The following is a 13,721-nucleotide window of genomic DNA, read 5'->3' as shown; positions in this document are numbered from 1 at the left end:
CCTTACATACTCAATATTTTCAATTTCCCTATAAACCCGTTTGCTTTAGTATGCTCTCACTATTTTCTTTTTCATAATTTTCCTTCCAGGAAAGATAAATGTTGCCCAAGTTTATAAAAACTTCTGAAGAAGCTACTGCAAAGAGGCCATGGGAAGAAAAGGTCGATTTTTTCCAGGGTGTTAGAACCCATTGAAAAAGTGAATCATTTCTTTCCTGGGCCACCTTGAACTAATTTTCATCAACGTATTTTTGTCCAGCTACTGAGGAGAAAAAGGACTTCAATGAATTAAGGTATTCATAACAAGAAGAAGGAAGACAATTCAAGTGAGAAGAATCTTTGATTCCGATTTACAATATTCAATATTATTTCAATCAATATTTTACCCGATGCGCCTTTGATTCCAAGCTGACTTAAGATGATCACAAACTAGCTCAAAGAGACATTTTTGCCATGTCAACAACCACATTCCGTTTGGTGTGAACATAGAAGGCTGTATCTTAATACCTGTACAATAAACTAATTATTACGTAATAGGAAAATCAAGGTGCCATGGGAATTCTAACGAATGATACATTTGTCATGGGAGTAGGTACTGTTTGTTAACAATATGGCAAGGGAAAAGAATGCAATAGAAATGTATTGCGACCCATTTTATGGTAACAAGGGGATTAAAAGAATCATTCATGTATCATGGGAGTAAAAATTTCTTTTGAAACAACATACAACGGGAAAACAAAGTAAGTAAACTGCAAATCCCGAATTTGGATGTGTTAACGGTAGAAGGAGATCTTTAAAAGAAATGATTGATCTATCATGGGTGACAGCCGGGAATGTATTAACCGGGTCTGCAAGAGGGTATAGAGGAAAATGAAACAAAGATTCAAGCGTTTTAAACAGACTGATACTTGGGTTAAAAATAGGCAACAACTTGTAAGGCGCAGTCTTCTACTATTTTAGTCTTGTACCGGATTAATTAAACCGGATTAGTTATACCGGACTCACTTGGTATCGGGTCACTTTTCATATAGGATGGGTGCTCTGCTAACATGATAACGCTTGGATCCGATACGCTCTGTTTTGTTTTTGCAGAGTCAATGTGGTATGGGATATCGGATCACTTTTGCGCCTGTTTGACCGCATGAATCCGGTAAGATATTGTTCCGGAACCTCTGTCTGTAGGTTCCTTAACTTCTGTCAGCTTCGTTTCCAAAGCAGTTTGATGCACTTCTTAATCCCCACAAAGACATGAATATATCGGAGCAATGTAAACAGAAGTACATCCGATACAAAATGAATCCGGTTTGTGTGAACAGCCGTAATAGCCGTTTCGGATAAGGTCTATGAATCTGACACGAAATGAATACGGTCTGGTGTTAACAGGGCCTAAGTCCATTGGATTTTGGCCTGACGCGACGTTAATGCACAGTTTAATGCACTTTAGAATACCACGAGCCAATAGCAACAAAACTTCACTGTTAAAAACATTAACAAGAGGAATTGGACAGAAGTTTTATTCTAACTGGAGCGAACGAAGGTTTTGGCATTCAGCATACCTGAGTGCCTTAAGCATTTTAGTTGGTAATACATATGATGTCATAATGCTACCACTATACAATATTTATCGAATCATTAACGATTGAGCAATCATACAAAAACTGCGAGTAGTTAAATGTACATTAATTAAATTTGTGATAAATTTCTGAGGTTATATAAATTTACAAGTCGCCATCGCCAATGTTCACATCGTCGTTTTCCTTCACCTTTTTTACTTTCGAAGTTGGACGCGACGAAATTGCTGATGACGTGATATCTGCGACCTGAAAATGACGTAGGTGTGACGTCATATTGGAGATTTTTACAATTAAAAATCAGGAAAATGGTCAGTTGTAATAAATGGAATGTAATAAATAATAATAAATGTAATAAATAGATGTAATAAGACGGGGAACAAATATCCAAGCTTGGAACAGTTTAATGAAAAAGAGACGATGTTTTGGTGAAAGTGACATGTTTTGACGATGAGCTGTTGAAAATGTGTAAACGAAATTGTATTTCGCAAATGTTGCAAAAACATCCAAGACAAGGATAAGAAGAAGATATTTCAAAATATCAATAAAATATAGTACTTCCGTTATGAATGCCCAAAATCCCGTTTCGTTTCTCTCATAATTCCCGATTCCCGATCATCTTTTCCCGAATCCCCGTGTTACAGATTCCCAAATCCTGCTCTCAAAAATTTGCCAATTCCCCATTTCTGAATCCCAAAACCCATATTGGGAAACCCGAATTAAATTAAGGGCAACTAATCTTAAAAGCATTTTCAATACAGAACATCAACTTCGAAATTTGTACTTGTTTTATTGCATTTAAAAATCAATCGAAATTTTACTATACGTTAATGATTATTGTAAATTACCTACCTGACCAAGACATGGTTCAAAATTTCATTAATTTTAATCGACACATTAATATTTCATTATTATCAAAATAGATTTACTGGCAGGTTTCGTGGCAAAATTGAATAAAATCCGCTAAAACTGTTTGAATTAACATAAGGAGCTGTAACTATTGCTAACAAGCAATAACTGTTGAAATATTTAATTCCGTTTGAAGGAACATAGCGACGTTGTGCGAGAAAAACCAGCGAGACGCGCAGCAGTTTGTTTAGCAAAATTTCTTAGGTGAAAACGTTTAGACTTTTACAATAGAGTACCAAAGTGATGACGTCATTAGAATTTTTTATTAGAATTTTTGAATTTTGTTCGCAGAACCTAAACGAGCATCGTGAAATACCTCTAAATATGCAAAATCTGTCAAAGGCATTACGATTTAGCTGAGATATGGCCACTTGAGCACATGCTCTTGCCCCATCAAACCTCTGTAATTTGGTCTTGGTTCATAACTTTATGAACCTGGCCAGAATAACAGCAATCGGTTAGGAAACCTGAAATCTTTCATTGGTCATATCTCACCCAATTTGGAACATATCTAGCTAATTTTGCATGTTAAGAGGTATTTCATGCCGTTCTTTCAGATTATGTGGTCAAATTTAACAAATTCTAAAAATAGATTTTTGATGACGTCACACTTCGGTAGTCTATTTGAGTGGACATGGTCTTAACTTTGACATACCTTGCCTACGGTGGGGCCAACGTTTGAAGGAAGTATCAGGTTGTTGGTTCCATCCTGAAATGTAACAACTAATTTGATGAGGGAAGGTAGAAAGGTTAGTGAGGAATAAAACAATGGAGGCATTCAAGTCAAGCTTTGTTGTCGATTACCGTGCAGAAAAAAATGCATCCGCTGTTAAAAGTTTGATCAATAAAAAAACATAAGATAGTTATTTGTGGTAAAACGAACTTTTGACGGTAAACTTTTACAGCTAATATTGTCAGATATGGCTAAACAAAATAAAATAGCAGACGGTACAGTAGATTGGTTACCCCTAAATGCCTTCCTGCAAACATGATGTGGAAGAAGTAACAGGCAAAGTTGAAGAAATAAAATAAATTTTTGGGGTACAGTTTACAGACCCGTAGATGAGCGTTTCATCTAAAGACGGGGTGGATACTTGGTCAAATACTGGAAGGGGGGGCAAGCCTATTGTTTCAAAAAGATGACGTCACATTTCCCATTGTTTGAGAACAAAAGACCATTGTCCTCTGAAGTATTGGGGGGTCAACCCCCCCTCCAAGGTGCCCGCCACTGATCTAAAGCTTCGTCATGGAGTTGCAATTGCCTTACAAAAGGGGTGTTCAAAAGGACACAAAATAGAAAAACGATGTGCATTGTCAATTGTAATGGCATTTAATTGAAAATTTACATAATTTTTACCTTGGTGAACCAGCCAATTTCTGTTTTTATTCGATCGATGCATTCTTGCATATAAACATACTGAAAGGGAAGATCCACAGCCAAGTGAAAGAAAGGCAACAAAATTGAAAGTTATATGTTGATGTGTTTAATGTAAAATAGAAAGTCTTTTTTAGCTTTTTGCAAGTCTTTGTAATATTTGACTGGTTTCTTGAGAATATATTTTTTGTCGTAAATAATGTTTTAATATACCCAGTTGTGAATCGAAATAGACCACGTGAGCACATGACTGGAATAATTGTCCAAACAGTACTGCGTGCAAAATCTGAATAGATCTACATTAAAACGAAAAAGCGGCCATTGTGTTGGTTTTTTCTCTTGGACTCCAGGTTGTGATTTTGCTATAGGCACGCGGTATTAATGGACAACTATGCCGGTCACGTGCTCATTTTTCTGATAGGCCTATTTTTGTTTTTCTGATAGGCCAATTTCGATCCATAATGTTTTTAGTGATGTATGTACAAAACCTAAAAATTAATTTCAGAAGAAACGAGGGACACATAATTCAACTAAGCAAGTAATGTTAGATTTTACACTAAGATGGTCACAAGTGCAACTTTGGCAGATTTTGGCGAATCCAAAACAAAAATTAATGGATGTCATATTCTCGGTAGAGCTGACCCAGACCCTAGACTATTGATGATTCGCTACCTCTTATCCACTAGATCCTTGGTAAGTATGACATTTAGTTAATCAGAGTGACCGCCTATCAAAATTTGCTATCCAAACCTCCATTGAAGGTAAAAACAACTTACATAGGGCGACCGAACACGAACTTGACGAGGCTTTTTCCCAGCACGCTGATATTCAAACATGAAATTCATGGCCTCTTCATCCGCTTCCCAACTCGTTATTTCTTCCCATGTGAATGTATGCTCTTGTTCCTTGGATTAAAAACAGGAAACTTAAATTCTGAGCTAATTGGATAAAAAACATCAAGGCTATATAATTTTATTAAGAGATTATCAAAACGCTTTTTGCGCTAAAAATATGATAACTATTGTCAATTTTTGGCAAATTGAAATAATCGCAGATTTTTGGAAATTTCAACTAACATATTTTTTGCCTGCGTGTTACAAAAAAATACATTGTTTATTAGCCCTTAAAGATATAACCACTTTGAGTTTCTTACTCCGCACTGATGATATCTCCTTACCCACCAATATCAGAATCAAATTTCTAATTAAAAGTTCTTTTGATTCGCCTTCATCGTGCCTTGCATTAAGCTATCATATCTTTGAATATTTGAACACACTAGGAAGTTCCTTCCCGTACAATTAAGAGACAAAATATTTCATATCTGACAGTCGCATTAATTTTTAAGAGATACAAGCTCTTAGAATATCTACCTAATACATTTCTATGTTCATTTCACGCTTGGGGAATACTTACCAAAGGCGTACCGTCCTCTTGGCAGGCCTTCAGCTGCAAATTTTTAAGTGAAATCGACAATATGATTGGTCCGTCCTTTCTGGCATCACACAGGCAATGCGGAAATTGAATGCTGCCATATCCATCAAAACTTCGAACTACATCAAGCAGCTGTCAGGAAAAAAATAGAAAAGGATATTTAAAAATTAAACTGTGTAAAAGGGGAAATTGAATATTTTATGATGGAGCACAAAAGAGAAGAAATAACGAATATGAAATATTAAACTGATATTAACTCACATTTATTTTGTTTTTAGTCTGCTGTAGTTCTTTGACATGGGAGATTTGGTCATCTGGAATTTTTATTCGATTTTTTCTAATATCTTCGATTGCCTGCATAACAAAATATTCAGTTAAAATCGCATTGTTGTGCTTAACGATAAACATTCAAACTGCACAAAATATTTTACAAATCAAATCGGGTTTATTTATTGAAAAAATTTTGAGAGATAATAAGAAAATAAAATAAAATATGGCTGGATGATGCATAAATCTCACTTTTGAAAATCTCAAAAAAATATTTTCTAAATATTTCTTAGTAAGTATTTCTTTAATATATAATTTGAAAACACAGATAACAGCCGAGAAACGCACTTAAATTTACAATATAGCTTCATTAGCTTTGGGTTTTGTGAAGACAGAAGTTTTTAATACGCCCTCTTTCCTGTTTTTAATCGATAAAAATAAGGCATTGTACTTCATAAATAAACTATTTTTATGCACATGCGACATTTTATGCATTCGCCTAATTTTTCCAGCTGAATTCATCAAAATTATCTCACGGAAATGTAAAGCTTGCGATTCGACACATTTTTATTCTTACAAAACCTTTCTTACCAAAACAGATTTTTTTGAAAGATCATTACGATGAAAATAGAACACGAATCATTTTTGTAAAATAGCCACGATTTCTGGCTATAACTTCTAAAATACAGCAAAGGAGATGATCTCATCAAGAAACACAACGATTCCGTCACATACCTGCCAGAACAGTATATTAACAGCAACTTCATCTTCGTTCATTTCCACCTCCTAGAAAAGATTATCAACTCTCTTGAAAATGCAAGCAAAAGATCTAAATTCTAGCAAATTCAACTGGCTCATATAGAAAACTCTGTCTAATTTAAACTTGTATAATTCGAGTTTTTTCTAACTCGACCAAAATTCTCAGGTCTCTTGAAGATCTCCTAATAAACCTTTGCAAAATCCTCGAATTTTATGACTCAAGCTTTTCGTAATTCGACTAAATTTGTCTGTCCCCTGCGGAAAACAACCTTCAAATTCGAAGTTTTTGCGAATTTCACGAAAAAAAGATGGCGATAAAAGTACTTCATTTCATTCATGGATGCTTTTGCAATTTTTAGATGCTATTTAAATCATTTCCGTCAAAATATGCTTGGGAAATGAGGCAACTAAGTTCGAGAAGTCATGGCCTGCCCTCGTTGGCGTGTTTACAAAGTTACGATTGTATGGACAAAGGTTATACAACAAAGGTTTAATGATAACTGAAACAAATTCCTGGATTTTTTTAAAAACTGGTGTATTTTTGAACTTTTTAATGATCCACCAGAGAGTTCATATTTCACAAACGTGACTGTACTTTGAATCTTAAAGCGCAAGAAGGGGTACAAGAATTGGGTTTAAACGGCCTACCTTGGTAAGGGTGAAGATCCACTTTTTAAAGATAAGTTTGCTTTCTGATTGCTTGTATGTTTTAACATAGATACTGTGAGGAAACTCTGTATCTTCAAGCTTTCGATCTAAAGTGGGGAATTTAGATACGTGAATTTTGACAATGAAAGGCAAACGTTTACCAGGCAAAAACATAAAAATTTGTTGAATCACGAGACAGGAAAATGCTTTAAAAATTGCAATAATGATTTATCAATGAGAATGAGAAACAAGAAAATATATTTTTTCTTGCAATTGAATTAAGGTCCAGATAAAAATTTTACGACACAATCTTATGATATGAGATCTGGTGCTAATCAAGGACTTTGAGAGTCTCTTTAAAAGAAGATGGTCCAGCAGGGATGAATTTTGTCTCGAGTTTGGTACGGTGAATATTGAATTTTAGTTTTTCTTCACAAGACTTTTCAAGTCAAAGTTGAAATGGGCTTTTGAATGTGAAATGGTTTTGCTGTAGGCAGAAGCTTTCACAGATGGATGGTTTCAACTAGAAAACAGATTTTCTCGTCGCTGGGTTGAAACTCACCCCAAGTTGACATTTCTCAGATACAGTTTGCTTTAAGGAAGAAAGAAAGATAATTCTGATACTATGGCAAATATCAGTTAGAAATGAACTCACCAAAGCCGTTTTCCTTTACTTCGAATAACGCAAAGAAAGTTGCACTGAAATCTGACAAGCCGATCTTTCTCACAACCGCCTGAAAAAAAGTAAACATAAATTTTAAAACCCACGTCTCTTCACGAAAGAAATGGCTTCTAGGCACACGCGTTTGAAATCTTGAGTGTGTTTTACATCTCGCTTGTAAAAGAAACACTTCACATTATTTACAACTAAATGTTATTGACAATTAAGCCAATGTTAAAACTGCAAGGAACTAGAACGATTTTCTAATATACGTCAACATGGCATCTTAAATACATAACAAACATATTTTAAAAGCAACTTCATTTAGGCATTTTTACAAAAAGAGCAGTTCATTTTACAAAAAACAGCAAGATATCATGTTAAAAATTAAGCCAGAAAAGGAGAATTCACTTTCCGTCTTTGTAACACATGTTTAAGCAAAGGATGTATAAACAACAACACACCTCGTAGACTTTCTGCGTTTTAAAGCTTCTTTGCACGTTGACTAAGACCATGCTCCTGTCAGGCAGGATTATGCGCAGTTCTGTGTTGACGTCACCAGTGAGTTGTTTCGGCTGAAAAGAACACCAGGGTTATGAAGCATGAAGGATATTTGAAAAAGAGGGAGTTTCATGATGGCTTATAACGAAGAGCCCCCATATTGCGGAGACCACATTGGAAAAAAATAACAATCTACCATCCATCCACAATTATATTGGTAATCAATTTTCACGTGAAACCGCAGAATTGTTCGTTATTTTCGTCAAAGAATCACACATTAATTTCTTGAAAGTTAATTTAACATTATTTAAAAATGTCCTCACTGTCATTCCTGAAAATACAAATTTGCCTCAACTGTCAGTTGAGTGGTCACACACAGTGGCCAGCCGTGAACAAAAGCTTCTTACCTCTGGTTTTTCAGACTTGAGAAAGTCCTGAACAATATCACTTTCTGACATCACACGAACACTGACAGCTGCAACAGGATGATATGCAAATTTCTTAATGGTACCTTAATGTATATACACACACAGATATGTAGCCCAAATTTCTTTTACCGGGGAAAGGAGAGGACTTTATTCTCAGCAAAGACACAAAACTTAAAAACTCTTGTATAAAACAACAGCTAAATCAATTAAAATTTCTAACACTGCAGGCGATGTTTATTCAAGGATTTCAGTCGCAAGAAACAGGGGGCAAGAAACAGGGGAAGACACTTGCTCAAATATTGGGGGGGGGGCAAGCCTACTATTTTAATAAGATGACGTCAAATTTCCCATTGTTTTAGAACAGAAGACCATTGTCCTCTAAAGTATTTGGGGGAGGCAGTCGCCTCCCCCTCGCTCCCCCCAAGTGTCTGCCACTGGCAAGAAAGAGAATGTGTCTCAGACCATTGTGAAAAAATTTAGAAACCCTAGTACAGTATAAGGCATTTGAAGGCATAAACCTTATACAGTACCTGCCCCTGCTCAGGAGCTATAATAGGTCCTTGATCTTACCACATATTAAGTGTTCCTTACAAAGAACCCCCTTTTTCATTGATAAAGCAGTCAGGACTATGGTAAAAAGTCTTGAACACAAATTTATAAATTTGTGAAATAGCTGCAAAATCACCTTCCTCCAGAAACGTTTCTAAGCCACGCCGTCTTGTGTCTAGTTGCTGATCAGACAGCTGAAAAGGCCATTTACCAGGAAACTTTGGGAATGAAAAATCCCTGAATCTCTTTTTAAGCTGCAATATGGAATGAAAGTGAATTATTTCTTTGCGCAGGTTTTAAATATTTATTGCACTGCAAAAAGCTGAGTTTTTGTGTAGTTTAGGTACAGTGTTTACAGCAAGTGAGATTCATTGTTTTCCTGACTCAACCCTGTAGACAGGCTATTTCGAGTGGCAAATCTGTTTATTATATTGAAGTAACTAATGAAATATTTGCTGGCCTCGATATATCAATCTCTTGATCTTCAATCCCTATTAAAAGTTTCTTGACTTCATAAAATGGCTAATGGAGTTTCTTTGCCAGTTTCTTGTAAAATAAATTAAGAATAATCAAACTATTGTCTTCTACTTATGAGATAATTACCAAAATCAAAAAATTCTTATTGGCTTCACCCTATTTAACAAACAAATATTTTGGGGTATGGGCTTAACAAAGGGAGGGGCTTGTTTGAAGGTGTTGTTGTTGCAACAGGTGAAAATATTACAAAGGCAAATTTTCTTCAACTATTTAAGAACAGACAGTGTGCTTTAAAACACAGATATGTATGTTGGGATAAATCTATTGCTGGCAAGGCAATGTACTTCAGCCCATGGAGGCTTAATCAAGGGTAGGGGGTTACTTCACAAAAATTACTTTAAGGGGGGGGGGGCTTATTTGAAGGGGGGCTTATTCAGAGGTGGGGGCCTATTTGATACTTACAGTAAGAAGAGCAACAAACAACGTAAAATTGTGAAAATTACTTTATACACAGCTGATTCCATTATACACAGCTGATTTATCTCACAATATGTGACCCATACTACTCACTTCAGAACAGAGAATAGCAAATTCCCTGTATCGCCTTGCACAAACATATTTCCCTGATACATAGATATTATACACCTGAAAAATAAAAAGAAAGTTGAGAAAGATTTGGTCGAGATTGTTGTACTGAAAGGAAAGAGGCTAAACTTGTGGTACTAGGTTAGTGAGCCTGTCTGGGGGCAAGCTAAAACAGAAAAAATACTGAAAAATTAAGAAAAGGAAAAAGGAAATGAGGAGGGAGACAACCAGGAAACAGAAAGAAGAAGATTACAAGGAAAGAGATGAACCATTTCTGCTGGTATAAAAATTATTTAAAGCTTTACAAAACTGAATTAAATTGAACTAAAGCCCAGGTTTTGTGCCAACACTATAATGGTGACATGTTTCAAGTGATTGGTAGAGCCCAGTCACTATTTCATCTAGCAGTTTTAGAATTCATCAACAGAAAAATGAAACAAATGCTATTCTATAAACAGAAGGAGTCTATTTTCACTCTTGTACTCCCTTGGTAATATATTCTTCAGGCAAGCAGCACTGATTGGACAAACTATATGGTCATGTGCTTCTTTTTCTGGCTGGCCTATTTTGATCAACAAATTAGTATACATATTTCTTAGCTTAGAGTTATTGATCAATGTTCTGACGTCTTATACCTTTAAGAGTATCAGATGGAAAGCTAAGGTATGTTTCAAAACGAAGAAAATAAAAAAGAAAATAAAGAGGAAAAAAAAGTGAAAAGGATGAGAAAAATATTTATATCAGCAAAGGTAACAAATTTTAATGAGTCATGTATTTCCAACGCTTTTAATAGAGACAGAAACTGGGTTTAATGTGCAGAAATAAGCAAAACCAAATCACATACCACATACTTCTGACCATGAGCTTCTTCTGTTCTTGTATCAGGTATTGTTATTGGAATGCCTCTTCTTTCAGAGTAATCATATGGATCAACTGGTCCTGCTGCATCAGCTGGTCCATCCAGTTTTCTAGCTTCACTTGGTGTCACTGATATAACAACCATTTCCAAGGTATCTTTACCTTGGCGAATGAGTTCAACTACCCTCTTGTGATCTGCACCCTCGACTGAGATCTTGTTTCTGTAAAGAGGTTAGTAAAGTAATTCCAGCATACAATTTGAAAGAAAGGAGCCAGAAAATTGCTGTCAACACAGCATAAGAACCGTGGAAGACAATGGGGTCATGTGTCCCAATTTTGCAGAAACAGACATAAAGTGCCTATTAGCAGTTCAAGAGGGTGCTCCTTTTTGCCTTGATGTGTCCTAATAGGCTAGGCTTTTGCCTTCATATATCAGACTAGGCTTTCATTGGAGAAATAACCAATATAACAGGGATTTCCCCCTAGCACAATTTTACTTATCAGCTGGCAGCAATGACCAGTGCAAGAAAGTCTACGGGTTCACAAAATAAATTAGCCTTCTTGTAAACTACACAATAACAAAAAAAACATTCACCAAGAGTGAAATGAAAGGCATTATACTGTTAGCAATTTAGGATGCCTAGTAAAATTCATCTTTGTCTCGTCTGTGCCGAAGTGGAAAAACATTATTTCAATTTCAATGCATATTTATCCGTAGTTGTTTATGTGTGTCATATTTATGCGTCTCTTGTTCAGCTTGTATTTAAACCTCTTTTTGATTTACCTTCATTGCTGAAGATGGGAGGAGTTTTGTCTCAAAATCTATAAATGGCCTAGAATAATCTTTGTTATTCTTTAACAGATTGTAATTATTCCTGGATGAGTCAAATTATGACTACCAATACTGATGGAGTGTTTCTTGAATAAAACCTGATGTTCATCATGGCCATTGTGTTAAAAGTTATTCCAACTCTTCCTTAATTGTCAAATTTTACATTTAAGTAAATCCTTTGTAAACTTTGATATGAGTAAATATCAAATCATTAAATGGAGTCATGTCTAGATGAACACAATCTGTTGCTCAGTTTGCAGCTGATATGGTCAAGGTACAGCTGCTACAACTAAAGTCTTTCAATAGTCTGGCGTCTTCTATTAAAAGACTTTGCTACAACTAAATTGTCACAGCTAGAATTTACTTCACCTCTAACTGTAAAATTTGCAGAGTAAACAACTTTCTAAGCTTGCAGGTCACAGCTGAAAAGTTATTGTTACTTGAAGCTTAGCATGTGTAGAATACGAAAAGATTTTTACCAGAGGAACATGCTTTGTTGTGCAAGAAGGATTCAAAATTATATGGTATTTCCTTAGGACTGAGACATAATATGAAGGGTGTGCTTCCAATTCGTATAGAACAGGGATTATTGAATGTATTGTTTGCACTAAGAACATTGACAAAAATCGCATTTTCAGTAACAGCATGATCTAAGATCACAGCACAAAATATTTTCGGTGAGTGTGTTATGCAAAAAAACATTTTTATCCAAAGTTGGTCCATCAATAAACAAAACGATTTTACCAAGAAACGTAAAATAAGGCTGCTATCAAAATTAACGCCATTATTTTGTTGATCTCTAGCAATTAGCTTGGAAAGTTTTGCTCTACATATACATCTGCAACCTGGTTGCCAAACTCATTTGCGTTGAGCTAGAAGGAGTTGCGAACGTATTGTCTGCGAGCAACAGCTGAAGCAGATGAAAAAACTACAGCTGCAATACTTACACTTCCAGTATTCTATCGCCAATCATAATGCCAGCTTCCTCGGCAGGTCCACCCTCAAGTACAGCACTGATCATTTGCAATGGTGGGTAGAGCACCCCGTTTATTGACTTCAACTGCCCTCCTTCAGAAACCTGTCCTCGCACATTAAAGCCAAAACCACGATCTCCTTTCTTGAGAACAACATTTCTTGGCTCATACGGGTTGTTTTGCGAGGCACCCGCATCGCTTTCGTGGTCGCCAATGGAGTCACGATCCGATCCACTGTCCGCCATTTTGCAGCCTTTTCCAAAGAAGAGGAAGCTCGTGATGCTCCTTCGTACTTACCAGACAACAGGTTGGTCACCGATACCGGGTCTCCAATTTCCCTACACTTTTCCGCCTAAAGTTGTTTTACAACATTTCCAACCCCTTTCCCCGCCGAGAAAAATCACTCGAAATTTTTATACAAGGGACTAAAATATTTCGATAAGACCCAAAAAAAATCAACATAACACTAGTCACAGTAATTAAGAATGTTTCCTAAAACAATTAGTTGAACACATCTGTTCTTTTATTCATGTTTCCGATATCGTTATGCGTTAGTTGGACTCATTAAGTTTCAAAAAAGCGTATTGTAAAATCAGGTTTCCAAAGTATAAAATCGCAAAGAAAATTCAAACCCAAAATTATCGGATAGACTATAACAATTTCAAGTGACCCCCTTCGGGCTTCTTCGCTTGCTAGTTTTCCAAGTTCAAAATTTACAATTAGTAAATTCAATGTCATTTACGTGAGAAATTTCAATGCTTTTCCTGTGATGTACGATCTTTTACTAAAGACACAATTCCATGTTTCTCTTTAGGGTTTTCTAGCCTGCACTAATTAAAGCCTACTTGCTTACTAGAATTTGAACCACTCCGCTAACTCTAATCATCTTTAAAAACC

At 35.8% G+C, this 13,721-nt stretch overlaps 1 protein-coding gene across 1 annotated transcript; it reads right to left on the bottom strand.

Annotated features, from left to right (window-relative positions):
- Positions 1-320: 320 nt before the first annotated feature.
- On the bottom strand, positions 321-13,110 carry LOC148957807 (sorting nexin-27-like). The gene is made up of 15 exons (XM_065204461.2): positions 12,798-13,110; positions 11,005-11,239; positions 10,146-10,220; positions 9,235-9,352; positions 8,529-8,596; positions 8,085-8,195; positions 7,615-7,693; positions 6,960-7,066; positions 6,288-6,338; positions 5,547-5,639; positions 5,268-5,417; positions 4,631-4,759; positions 3,837-3,896; positions 3,135-3,188; positions 321-1,819 (listed from the first exon to the last, which is right to left on the bottom strand). Exons 1-15 carry the CDS (start codon positions 13,067-13,069, stop codon positions 1,718-1,720), a joined length of 1,704 nt encoding a protein of 567 aa, XP_065060533.2. The 5' UTR covers positions 13,070-13,110; the 3' UTR covers positions 321-1,717.
- Between the last annotated feature and the right edge of the window lie 611 nt (positions 13,111-13,721).

Source organism: Rhopilema esculentum, chromosome 20 (genome assembly GCF_057945365.1).
Source record: "Rhopilema esculentum isolate cy_ngs chromosome 20, ASM5794536v1, whole genome shotgun sequence".
Lineage (NCBI taxonomy): Eukaryota > Metazoa > Cnidaria > Scyphozoa > Rhizostomeae > Rhizostomatidae > Rhopilema > Rhopilema esculentum.
The sequence above is the reverse complement of the archived record's forward strand: the minus strand, read 5'-3'. Positions and strand labels throughout refer to the sequence as shown.

Excerpts from the sequence above, each read along its gene's own strand:
- LOC148957807 (XM_065204461.2), bottom strand. The coding sequence starts at position 13,069 with ATGGCGGACAGTGGATCGGATCGTGACTCCATTGGCGACCACGAAAGC. Across the intron at positions 8,597-9,234 it reads AGAAACGTTTCTGGAGGAAG|CTGTCAGTGTTCGTGTGATG; the intron begins GTGATTTTGCAG and ends ATCCTGTTGCAG. Across the intron at positions 1,820-3,134 it reads TTGGCCCCACCGTAGGCAAG|GTCGCAGATATCACGTCATC; the intron begins GTATGTCAAAGT and ends CGTCATTTTCAG.